The sequence below is a fragment of the Phyllobates terribilis genome, unplaced genomic scaffold (assembly GCF_046119375.1).
Source record: "Phyllobates terribilis strain yellow unplaced genomic scaffold, ASM4611937v1 Scaffold_11__3_contigs__length_659146591, whole genome shotgun sequence".
In the NCBI taxonomy this organism is placed as follows: Eukaryota; Metazoa; Chordata; class Amphibia; order Anura; family Dendrobatidae; genus Phyllobates; species Phyllobates terribilis.
The window spans coordinates 318,256,192-318,269,841 of record NW_027362771.1 but is presented as its reverse complement, the minus strand read 5'-3'; the positions used below and the strand labels follow the sequence as shown (position 1 = coordinate 318,269,841).

The window sequence follows — 13,650 nt, the reverse complement described above, 5'->3', positions numbered from 1 at the left end:
CATGCACCTTGCGTAGTTTTTTGAATGTGATCATAGTTGTACATAGTTGTACTACATGTGATTATTGCAATTTATTAGTGATGGTTTGAATTGATTTCCAGGAGCCTGTCCAAAGTCTATGTAAGTAGTCTATGGCCTGTGAACCACCTCCTATCTACCATGATCCATGGCTCTGCTTTTGATTAGATGGCCTAATATTGTGTCACATGTGCATCATGCTGCAAAAATGATGACGCATCAGGCCAGCTAATCAAGAGAAGCCAGTGATGCCATCAGGTAAGAGGTAGTTCACCGCCTGTCACTTCTCCTTCTCTCAATGGTCTCAGTTGAAAGAAGCAGATGAGAAAGATGTTGGCGCATGGTCACAAGTATTCAAATTGCATATTAAGTGACCATGAGATGATCACAGGGAGTATGTAAGCAACAGCATCCTAATGCTACATTCCCACGATAAGCTTTTGAAAATGGAAAAAATCCAGGAAATTGGCACTTCCACCGCTATGACAAAGAGGCAAAGTGGTATTCCTCCAAAGAATTCAGATGAATTTATTTTAAAACAGTTAAAAACACACACAATGAGTTTTGGCTGAGAACAGCCTTCCTCAGGTGTCTTCAAGTCAACTGTGAGACCATCTGAATTACCTGGAGGAATACCACTTTGTCACTGATGCACTGCTGAGCTAGCTGTCAGTCAGTGCCAAGGCGTAGTTACAACCGCCACTCACAGTATAGTGAGTGATGACAGAAGCCATGCCCACATGCCTTAAAGACTGAAAGCCGGCAGCTCCCAGGAGAAATAAAGTTTATATTCTCCTCGGTTCCACACTTTCAGTATAGTAGCTGGGCACCTTGGCAATTGCATTCATTCCTGTGGAGAGCAAGCATTCTTTGACAATATATAGGTGTACCCTTAGCCAGGACCGGCTTCAGCACCCGGGCAAGTGCCGGGGCCCTGAGCAGGTGTCAGCGCCCACTCCCCCCGCTTGCTCAGGGCCCCGGCAGCTGGCACAATACTTACCTGTCCCCGTGCCTCCGCAGCAGCTCCAGCTCTGCTGCACTGTGACGTCTCAGGTCAGAGGGTGCGGTGACATCTTTACACTGCACTCTCTCCAGAGCCGTCACAGGCAGCACAGAGCGGGAAGACGCCTGTGCAGGTGAGGGGTCCGGAGCAGCGGCAGCAGGTGAGAAGTGAGGTGAGTATTTGATTTTTTTTTATATGTATGGAGGCATGGGACATTATATGGTGGGGGGGGACAAGTGACATCCTGCATGGAGCATTATATGGGGGGGGCGACAAGTGACATCCTGCATGGGGCATTATATGGGGGGGGACAAGTGACATCCTGCAATCCTGCATGGGGCATTACATGGGGGGAGAAGTGACATCCTGCATGGGGCATTATAAGGGGGGGAGAGGTGACATCCTGCATGGGGCATTATATGGGGGGGGAGGTGACATCCTGCATGGGGCATTAAATGGGGGGGAGAGGTGACATCCTGCATGGGGCATTATATGGTGGGGGGGTGACATCCTACATGGGGTATTATAAGGGGGGGGGTGACATCCTGCATAGGGCATTATGTGGGGGCCAGTATTCAGTATGGAGGGTTATAAGGGGGCCAGTATCCTCTATGGAGCGTTATATGGGGACCAGTATCATGTATGGAGCATTATATGGGGACCAGTATCCTGTATGGAGCGTTATATGGGGACCAGTAACCTGTATGGAGCGTTATATTGGGACCAGTAACCTGTATGGAGCGTTATATTGGGACCAGTATCCTGTATGGAGATTTATATGGGGACCAGTATCCTGTATGGAGCGTTATATGGGGACCAGTATCCTGTATGGAGCGTTATATGGGGACCAGTATCCTGTATGGAGCGTTATATGGGGACCAGTATTCTGCATGGAGCAATATATGGGGCCCATAATACTGTATGGAGGACTATACTGTCCAGTCTGCACTGTGCGCTGTGAGGATTCGCCGGTTTCTGAGCTATTGTAGAATTTACAATAGATATCGCTCATGTAATGTAAGAAGTGAAATCTTCAGCATTGTACTATATATATATTTCTCTGCTGTATCTGTGCATCATGAATTGTGGTATGTGTTAAAGAGGCCCATTGAGAGTCTTTCGCCCACGGCCCACAAAAACCTGGATCCGGCCCTGCCTTTAGCCCAACTGTGCAACATTTCCAATGTATCAGGTGATTCTGACACAACTTTTTGACATCACTGCTCATAGAAATATGGTACAGTAGAGAATGCCTACATGTGCCTAACCTTTCTTCCTGTATTTTTTTTTATGTCGGTAAGTGCACTATGTGATCTAACTGAAGTTTAACTTTAGTAAGATGCTCATCTTTCTTTGTCTTTTCATCATAATAGAGCCATCAAGAATGCCAAAGGACTGCACAGCAAAAAAGAAGTTCCCATACACAGGGTGGCAGACATTTCTGGGGTAAGACCGATTGTCCTGTCACAAAGTGTTTTATTGCAGTAATAAAATGAAAAGCGTAAGGCAAAGAATCATCCCTTTAAAAACCCCTGATGAAGTTGTGAAGTTGACATATTGTTGGGGGTATTGCCTTTAACATATAGGACGGTTTGCTGGGACACAGACTCTGCTGTCCTAAGTATTCATGTTTGTTTTTAGATGCTTTTACTTATATGGATGTTTGTTTTTTTGGTCTGTATAATTGTGTTTAATATCTATTGTTGTATTTTGTATAGTATTTGGATGTGCACTTCTCTCCTTTCTTATGTTGTGTGCTTGCTTGCTTTAGTATGATGAGGCCGAGGATTATTCCATTAGTGAATGAAATGTAGAATCTAGTGATTCAGCTGGGGTGTTGCTCCATGTCAGAAAAATATTAAGAATCCCCCGCCCTTCCCCCCCAGACCCCTCTTCTTCTCCCCCTCCCCTAGAGTATTTGTCAGGAGAGAAGAGCTGACAATCTACCATCTGTCTGTATGCAAATTATCACCACAGCAGAAGTGACTTTGACAAATGCTGGCACAAAGAAAGGTGCTACAAACCCAATTAGTATGCAAGTGTGCTTTCCCCTGACACAGACCTGCGATAATTTACATCTAGCTGAGGAAACTTTATTCCCAGGACATCAAAGGGAATTTAACAGAGGTCTTGCAGCCAGGCCGGAGCCGACCCGAAATATGAAATATTGGAAGTTCCATAATTCCTTTAATAATGGGGCCCATATTTTTAGGGGACAGGGTCAGCTAAGGAACAATATGGATATTTTCCCGTCACTGTAAGCCCCTCCTGGTGGCTATGGCACAGAAATAACAAAATAGCAGACCGCAACTATGTCATGTGTGGTCTTTAAAGAAAGGTAAATTCATAACGGAAAAAATGTTATTACTTCCGGGCTTCTGCGACCAACTAACGATGAGTTATCGCAAAAGCCAGATATTCTAATAAAAATATGAAGGCTGGAGACCAGCCCCTGTGATCTCATCCCAGGGGGTGTGTGGGCAGGACTCCCCCTAGGCATAAAGGAATCCATGGAGGATGGATGAGCATTCATGGCCGGGAGTATATATTTATTATAAGCAAAGGATCCCGTTCGGTAACGGTCAAATCAATCTGGAGTGTCTCCCCTCCACCTATATTGAATGTTTCTGCGATCGTATAGTAAGTTTCTTCTTTAATCCTTATTATTTTGTGTAACTGCATATGTATTGTAATGTCCCCTTTTGTAAAATCTTGTATATTTTTCCTAAACACTGCCTCCCTTTTGGATTAAATATAAAATGTAATAGTTCTGTTTATTTTGCTTTGTAATAGTTTCCTCCCCCAAAGCCATACGCTACCAGAACGCAGGCGTCCGAACAGGCCTGTATTATATTTCCAATCTGGCCAGTGGTGGCAGAGAATAATAATAATTGGGCTATTGTGAGGCTGGCAGTTACCGTACTGGGGAGTATACACATATTCCATGCGCTTTCTGCTCGCTTGCCGATAGCTACATAGTGAGTAGTCAGGATTGTGTGCTCGCGAATCCCTGCTCAATCCTGCCGAAATCCTGACAGAGTGGCGGCAACGGTGAGATATTGTGTTGTCTCTGTCGCTGTGGAACCCTGACACTCCACTTTGAAGCTCTGCATTTACTATGCATGCCAGTCGGAAAAGAAACTAAGGTCCTGATTCATCAAAGCTTTTAGGTTGAGACAACCCCTTTTAAGATCCTGACAATGGTTTTAGGGTATTATTACATGTAACATTTTATGCTGAAATTTTCAGGATTATAGCAAAAGTGCAACATTTTTGGCACAGTTGCGTAAATTGCAACAAAAAGTTAATCAGCAACAAAATGTCTTATGTGCCCTTAAAATTTGAAAGCAATGTTAGGCTGGTCATACACATTAGATAGCTCTCTGGTTGATAGCATTTTTTCCAGTCTTCCCCATGCACAAGAATGCTCTGCTCGACTGATCGTTCCTGCACTTCCTATGAAAGTCATTGCCAGAATCATCTGGCGGTGGCTCTTATCTCCCTCCTGAACAAAAGTATTGGGCAACTGTATTCCAGTCGCCTGATCCTCATGTGCCCAACATTTGTTGAGGGACTGTCAGGAGGCCCCTTTACACATTACATGCTCATGTAAGCCCTGCAAAACTGGCGAGTTGTGCTGACTTTTATCTAATGTGTATGGGGGATTTTAGCTGCAAACTGGCAGATCTCGCATCTATATGCACTTTTCAGAATGATTATACTCTACACCTTATCCTTTTTATATCATAGAAGACATTCTTAAACAGAGTATTTTAGCACAGAATGACTGTTCAAACCAACAGTTTGTTTCTCCATGGCTGAGCCAAACATTTATATATATACAGTTGAAACCAGAAGTTTGCATACACTATAGAAAAAGACACATATGCATGTTTTTCTCAATGTCTGACATGACATTAGAATAAACCTCTCACGTTTTGGGTCACTTAGGATTACCATAATTTTTAATATTTGCCAAATGCCTGAATAATGAGAGAGCGAGAATGTTTTAAGGCATTTTTATTACTTACTGCAAAGTCAGAAATTGACATACACTAAGATCACTATGCCTTTAAACAATTCTGGACTGCACATATGATGATGGCATGTGTTTGGAAGCTTCTGATAGTTTTTTGGGCACCATCTGAGTTAATTAGAGACATACCTGTGGATGTATTTTAATGCACACCTGAAACACCCTGCTTCTTTGAGTAGCATCATGGGAAAGTCTAAAGAAATCAGCCAAGATATCAGGAAGAGAATTGTGGACTTGCACAAGTCTGGCTCGTCCTTGGGTACAATTTCAAGATACCTGAAGGTGCCTCGTTCATCTGTACAAACAATTATACGAAAGTACAAACAAGATGGGAATGTCCAGCCATCATACCGCTAAGGAAGGAGACGGGTTCTGTATCCCAGAGATGAAAGTGCTATGGTCCGACATGTGCATATCAACCTAAGGACAAAAGCAAAATACCTTGTGAAGATGATGGTGGAAGTTGGTAGGATTGTGTCAATATCCACAGTGAAACGAGTACTGTATTAATATGGGCTGAAAGGCCACTCTGCCAGAAAGAAGCCATTACTCCAAATGAAACATAAAATAGCCAGATTAATGTTTGCAAATGCATACAGGAACATAGACCTTAATTTTTGGAGCCATGTCCTGGGGTTTGATGAAACTAAAATGTAACTTTTTGGGCATAATGACCATCGTTACGTTTGGTGGAAAAAAAGGAGACGCTTGGAAGCCAAAAACACCATCCCAACTGTGAAACACAGAGGTGGCAGCATCATGTCGTGGGGTTGTTTTGCTGCAGGAGGGACTAGTGCCCTTCACAAAATAGATGGCATCATGAGAAAAGAAGATTATATGGCAATATCGAAGCAACATCTCAAGACATTAGCCAGGAAGTTAAAGCTTGGCCGGAGATGGGTCTTCCAAATGGACAATGACCCAATCATAAAATAAAAATGATAACAAAGTCAATATTTTGGAGTGGCCATCACAAAGCCCTGATCTCAATCCGATTGAAAATTTATGGGCAAAGCTGAAAAGGCGGGTGCGAGCAAGGCGACCTACAAACCTGGATCAGTTACACCAATTTTATCAGGAGTAATAGGCCCAAATTCCGACCAACTATTGTGAGAAGCTTGTGGAAGGATATCCCAAACGTTTGACCCAAGTCATTCAGTTTAAGGGTAATGTTACCAAATACTAATGAAATGTATGTAAACCTCTGACTTTTCAGTAAGTAATAAAAATGCCTTAAAACATTCTCTCTCTCTCATTATTCTGGCTCTTGGCAAATATTAAATATTATGGCAATCCTAATTGACCTAAACCGGGAAAGGTTTATTCTGATTTCATGTCAGATATTGAGAAAAACATGCATATGTGTCTCTCTCTCTCGCTCTCTCTCTCTCTCTCTCTCTCTCTCTCTCTCTCTCTCTCTCTCTATCTATCTATCTATCTATCTATCTATCTATATATATATATATATATCTATATATATATACATACATACACCTTCCCACCTACTTGTTTTCCCTCTATCTCCACCCTCCCTCCTCTTTGATTGACACCTCTGGCTTCATAGAGTCAGAGCAGTGATAAAAGAAAAACAGGTAGATGAGAAGGTGTATATAAATGTTTAGCCATGCCAAGGAGGCACACAGCGCCTGTACTTGGTTGGCACAGTCATTGTGTGCTGACAGACTCAGTGTCCATCATCATTAAACTATTACACTATTCAAAATACAAACTGTAGGAAGTAACATTATGTAGATTGCTTACATTTTCTTTAAGAGATTAAATTTCTCTTGCAGAAATGTAAATGATTGGTTTCCTGATTCATGTAAGTGAAATTTAAACACAATTGTGGTTTAATCATTTTTGTAAGGTTTTGAAAAATACCGCTACTTTTAGCCTATGATTTAATTGTCGCTTGTAGTTTTCTTTTTTCTATTCCTAAACCCAAAAATCACTTTGTGCAATACATCTCACGCTGGCACAGCTTGCCATCATATCCAATTTACTAATCATTTAGTGATTCCTGTGTGATGGCTATTTCCCAGACTGTTTTTCATTCCCATCAACCTGCTGTGTGATGGGACTCTGATATGCAGCTGCCCTCACTGTTAATTGCATAGTTAGATTTGGGAATCCAGTAACAGGCTGACAGTGTAGTAACATGGTTTAGAAACCCATACAATTGATCATGCTTTGGAAATTATAGCTTAGGTTAAAACGCTTTGAAATTACGGTTTCATTAAATCAGCGCTATATTTACAGAATGAAGTTCTTACATTTTTAGTATGTCAGGAAATTAATTAAATGGCATTTAAATTTTAACTCCAAGCCATTTTAGCAAAGTCCACAATTGAAACCCTTTTTTTTTTCTTAACATGCATAGTTTTTGAGCTTCAATGGAGTTCTCCCTTCAAGCGCTAAAATGAATCTGCTGTGATTTAGAGGAGCTAGTTCTGGTCTGTGATGATCGGCTGATTATCATCACCATTTTGCCTATTCAAATAAAGTCAATAGTAGAGATGAGAAAATTGATTTGCTGTACACTGATCCAGCGGACACATCAGTAGTCCATGGCCGCAGCCATGCAAACCACCTTGTATGTATTGGAATCTTCAGCTCCTCTTCTGATTTTGTAAAGACCTCATCATTGCCCCATGACACAATTCATGATATCGTGCCAGTCCTAATAATCAGAAGAGACATTGGGGATGTTTGCAATGTTTCCGCCTGGTGGCCACGGACTACTATCATGAGCTGCTGCTTTGTCAACATGACAAAAGTGGAAGCCGCTGAATCGCCGTCAGGAGCAGTCTGTGACAGCTCTGTGCTGGCAGAGATTGGCCTTGGGCATAACAGACAGGTAATTAGCAACTACCTTTCATTTAGTTCTCACTTCCGTAGTAAACAAATTAAATAGTTCCGCATAACCTTTTTAAGATCAGTGAGCGATCCACTGATCATATATTAGTTCCTTATCATAGTGAACTGCCATCCGTTTCTGAAATGGGAATACTACTTTAAAGCGAACCTGTCACCAAGAAATTGCAATGCGATCTGCGGGCACCATGTTATAGAGAAGGAGGAGGTGGGCAGAATGATATGTGATTTTGCGAGAAAAGATTCAGTATAACCTGTGATTTATTCATTTATATCTCTGCTCTTTCTGGGATTTGCGGTCCAATGGGCAGTCCTATCAGTGTCTGACAGTTATTTCTATATGCACACTTATATAAAGACAGCTGTCAGTTATTGATAGCCCCGCCCACTGGACCAAAAATGCCAGAAAGCGCAGAGGATTAAATGATGAAAATACAGGTTATACCTAGTCTTTTCTCACAGCACTATACATCAATCTGCTGAGAGCTCCCCATGCTTTATAACTTGATGCCTGCAGATTATACTGCATTTTCATGGTGACAGGTTTCCTTTAAAGCAGTTGTGTAACAGGATATGAGCTGCAATTATGCCCTGGTCTGTTACAGTGGGAATCTGGCAGAATTTGTTAGCTTTAAACAATAATGTAGATAAGTGCATATTGTGCAAGACATGGCCTAACGTGTGCCACAAAATGCGCAAAACTGCAGAACTAAATTTTTGGCATAAAGGAATCCAACATATAAATGGTGTAAACTAAAGCCCCAATACACCTCAGATGGCTGTCGGCCTTATTATGGTTTGTCGGATCGTTAATTGGCAGTTGTCTCTAACGTGTCTCCCATACATAGGAATATTGTCTTAAGGCCCCGTCACACTAAGCGACGCTACAGCGATCCAGACAACGATACGATCTGGGAGGGATCGTTGCTGCGTCGCTATGTAGTCGCTGGTGAGATGTCAAACAGTCAGATCTTTCACAACGACGCAGCGACCCGTAACGATCTGTATAACGATGCACGCCTATGTGTCTCTGTGTCTGAGTCGCCAACAAGGTCGTTGGTGAAGGTGTCAAACACACCGATGCATGCTACCCAGCGGGACCTCAACGATCAAAGAAATGTCCAGACCATTCTGACACGACCAGCGATCTCACAGCAGGGGCCTGGTCGCTGCTAAGTGTCAAACGTAGCGAGATCCCTGCTGAGGTCGCTGTTGCGTCACAAAACTTGTGACTCAGCAGCGATCTCGCTAGCGATCTCGCTTAGTGTGACGGGGGCTTTAGCCAAGCACTATTGTGTTCTCTGAGAGGGTCACTACCAGATTTCTTTGTCAGCGATTTATCTCTGTAGAACAAAAAGATCATCAGAGCGAAATTGGATATTCTGAATCTTTATCTGCTCCAACATCCCCTATAGACATTGGGTTGTCAACCAACCCTGTTGATATCAGTGGATTCAGATGGTACTTCTCTAACATGTATTGAGGGCTTTAGACTAGATGGTCTTAGTGTAAACTGGCACATTTTAAGACATTGGTCTCCAACCTTTCTTACCTTGAGAGCCACATTCAGCTCTGAGAGAAAGTAGCAAACCACATTTCTCCCCTGCCACTCCCACTGTAGTGACACCTAAAAGCCCCCATTATGGGCATAATGACAGCAAAAGCTTCCACACAGACATCACATCGATACCTTGTGCCCAACAACTCCCTTATAGGCATTATACTTGAATCCAGTGAATTCCACTTTGCCCCATCAACTTTTCTTGCATCAAGCACTCCCACCGCACTGTTGCTTCCATCTTCAAGCACTCCTCCAACTGGCAGCATTATCCTATCTCCAGCTTACCATATTTCTCCCCCCCAATCTTCCCCCAACTGCAAGCATGCTCTTCATAGCTGCTTGTTAGACCTGTGACTAATGCACCAAGCTGGCAGGCAGGTGTGAGCCACATGTGGCTCCCAAGCCACATGTTCGGGACCCCTGGACTAAGAGGTAGACGGCACTGCTAAATCTGCCGCATTGTGTGAACAGTTTTCTTGATATTCAAGTCATTTGCGGAGTGAATTAGAACCTTCTTATTGCTTTCAGGGGCTGCCAGCCTGCACATAACTCCTCTCACGCGAGAAGTGGATACAGTTTCTTTAGTTTAGGCAATCCTCTGTGAGCTAAGTACAATTGTTTATGACAAATTATCGGCTTATTATCTTGGCCGCTTATGCATTTCCAACATTGCGTAAAAAAAAAGTCCCTAATCCAAATGTGTTAAAACACAGGAGGAATTTTAGATTTTAGTCCCTTTCAGGTTTATTGGATCCTTTTAGCTTAATATTCATAATCTTTTCTACAATGTCACATCTACTTTATACAGTATTTCATATGTGGTTACATTTCCCTCTGAATATGGGTTATTTGGGATCTCCTCACCTATTTGGTAGGCTCTGATTACATAATTTTCTCTTCTGCTCTTCCATGTCAGGTACCTCTCCATGTGCGCACTCTCCATTTTCATCTCAGTTTGTGTCTTTGCACATCTGATTGCTCCTCCAGTGTCCTTCTGTTTCCTAGTTTTTTATCATGTATATAGTGTTCTTCCTGGATCATGTGAATAAAGGGTGCCAGAGTACACCGATGCACCCAATTTAGCTGGATATGGAAGCTACTAGTGCTGTTTTATTCTTAAGGCTTAAGTATCTGGACCATCATTTCTTGCATTTAATTTGATTTTGGAGCCAGAGGACATTCTTTCAGTGACACATGCTGCAAACACTCCTCTCACTTCTGCTGTGAGATCAGTCTGCTCACAGCAAACTACATTGTATCCTATTCTACACACTCAATATAGTTGCTATGTAAGACCATTTTCCTGAGCGTTTCTGCATCTCCCTGGCGGAAAAAACACATGCAGATTGTACATGCATTTTTCCTGCCAGGAACAAGCGAAAGTGAAGCGTTTTTCACATGCGGGTTGTCAAGCGCTTTCCAAGCGATTTTAGCATCACTTGGAAAGTGCTTGACAACTTGGTCACACTATATAAATCCATGCAACCAGCATGGATTTCTATAGTGTGACCGAAAGAATTGTAAAAAATAAATATTATACTTACCTTCTGATGGCCCCCGTTATCCTTGTCCTGGCTTGCCGGCAGCTCGCGGTGGACTCAAGGACCTGCCATGACTTAATTTAGTCATGTGATAGGTCACGCGACCGCCGACGTTAGCGGTCGTGTGACCCGGCACATGACTAAATGACGTCACCGCAGGTCCTTTTAGTCTACCACGAGCTGCTGGCAAGCCGGGGGTGATCAGAAGGTAAGTATAATGTATATTTTTTATTTTATTCTTTTTTTTACAGGTACTATGGTACCCGGGTCTGGAGGAGAGTCTCCTCTTCTCCAAACCCAGGTACCATCCGCACATTGAACCGCATGATATCCGAATCTTATCTGTATGTAGTGATGGTGGATGTCATGCGGTCCAATGCAAGTCATTGGCGGTGAAAAAGCCGCGATTCCGCAAAATAATTGGTAGTGGTGCGGATTTTTCTGCAATGATAATCCGCAGCGGAAATTTCCGCAGCATGTGCACTGCACATGCGGATTATCATTGGGGAACATGGCAGACCTTCTACCATTCGTTTTTTAAGCATTTCTGCAGTGGAATTGCCGCTGCGGAAACTCTTAAAAAACACATAGTGGGCGCACAGCCTTAGGGTGGCTTCTGCTGAACACAAGTATAGTAGATTGTAGTTATCATATACTATTATATCTGTATACCGGTAGTAAAACATGCCTAGGATCTTATTCACCTAGGGTTCACTTAATCCTAAAATGCAGTGCAATATTATTGCTTATGTAATCAGGGCTGTGGAGTCGGTAAGCCAAACCTCCAACTCCGACTCCTCAATTTCCATGACACCGACTGATTAATCTCAGCTAAAAGTCTAGACCCTTAGATCAGGAATAGGACAGAAATTTATAGGACATTTCATAACTTTCCCAAATTCCTATGAAAAAATATTCCCCACAAACTGCATTGAACTACTGTACCCAATTTATTATATATTTTAGGAGTCGAAGTCTGTCCATTTTATACCGACTCCAATTCCGACTCCACCAAAATGGACACCGACTCCACGACTCCGACTCCACACCCCTGTATGTAACTTTGTCGGTGCATATCAAGTCACTTGTGTACATGTGATGTCATCAGGTTGCAATGGCAAAAAGCAAATGTTGCTTTTTCATGACATCTTGCTTATTGTATTTACTGACCTAACTGATGTTTTGTTCTAACTTTGTATGTGCACACAATGCAGAAATGAAGCAGAAAAATTCTGCATCATTTCTGCATCTCCCTGGCAGAAAAAACGCATGCAGATTGTGCATGCGTTTTTCCTGCGGAATACATGCGGATTCACAACTAGACAACTAGGTCACACTATATAAATCCATGCAAACAGCATGGATTTATATAGTGTGACCCGAGAGAATGGTAAAAATAAAAAATACATGTATACTTTACCCTCTGATGGCCCGCGCTGTCCTGCTCAATCCGTTCTCCCGGCTGCCGGCAACTTTGAATTGAAAGACCTGCCGACGTCAGCGTCACGTGACCCGTCACATGACTGTGACGTCAACGCAGGTCCTTCAACTCACTGCAAGTGCCGGGAACCAAGCAGGAGCGGTGCGCGGGCCGACAGATGGTAAGTATATATATATATTTTTTATTTTATTCTTGTTTTACAGCTTTTTTAATGGTACCTGGGTGTGAATGAGACTCTCCTGTCCTCCACACTCGGGTACCATCCGCACATTAGAACGCACCAATTACGCAAGTACAGATGCAGTCTTGCGGAATTGGCGCTTTCTAATGCAAGTCAATGGCGGCGAAAACGCCGCGTTTACGCAAAATTAATTGACATGCTGCGGATTTTTGAGCGCAGCGTTTATGCTGCGGAAAAGTCCGCATCATGGGCACAGCACATGCGGATTTCAATTGGGGAACATTGCTGCCCTTCTACCATGCGTTTTTAATGCGTTTCCGCGGTGTTTACGCAACTGCAAAAACGCCGCGGAAACGCATTAAATACGCATCGTGTGAACTCAGCCTAAGGTGTTGTCCACTACTGAAATATTTATGACTTATCCTTCAACTAATTTTCTTTAATAGGAGATCGGCAACTACACAGTGTATGCAGCTGTGCTGTTCAGCTCTGTACACAGTACCAAATCAAAACAAGGGGAAAGAAATGGCCTGGGAGGGATATATTCAGAATTAACAAATGAGCAAGAATCCCACATTGAAATCCCTCTCTAACAAGCCATAAAACGTTGCTTTGATTATATTTAAAATGCATTCACGGTATTGTTAAAATGTTGTCCCTAATCTGCCTATAGTTATACATTTTTAGGTAATCACCTCTATTAGTTTAGTTGATGACACCCCGGGGTGTCATCATTCACTTAGCAGAATAGGACAAGTAATATAAAAGTACACGTCCCCCCAACATGTTTCACCGCGTGAGTGGCATCATCAAGGGATGGGACACTGGCGTGAATGGCTGCCAGATACACCTCCTATATATATATCCTTTGTATATAACCTGCAACCTATGTGAGTATTTGTTTCAAAGTGCAGCAAACGGCCAGAATGGTATCGTTTCCAATCATAGCTGACAAAACAGTAGACCAATCATATTATGTAGAAGTCTGATGTAAA

At 42.6% G+C, this 13,650-nt stretch overlaps 1 protein-coding gene across 2 annotated transcripts in view; it reads left to right on the top strand.

Moving 5' to 3' along the window:
- SND1 (staphylococcal nuclease and tudor domain containing 1) overlaps positions 1 to 13,650 on the top strand; it is a 693,764-nt gene that overhangs the window by 308,550 nt on the left and 371,564 nt on the right. For both annotated transcript variants that reach the window (XM_073652562.1, XM_073652561.1), the window contains exon 14: positions 2,395 to 2,467. In XM_073652562.1, coding sequence (XP_073508663.1) covers positions 2,395 to 2,467 — 73 coding nt within the window. The remainder of the gene's footprint in view (positions 1 to 2,394; positions 2,468 to 13,650) is intronic.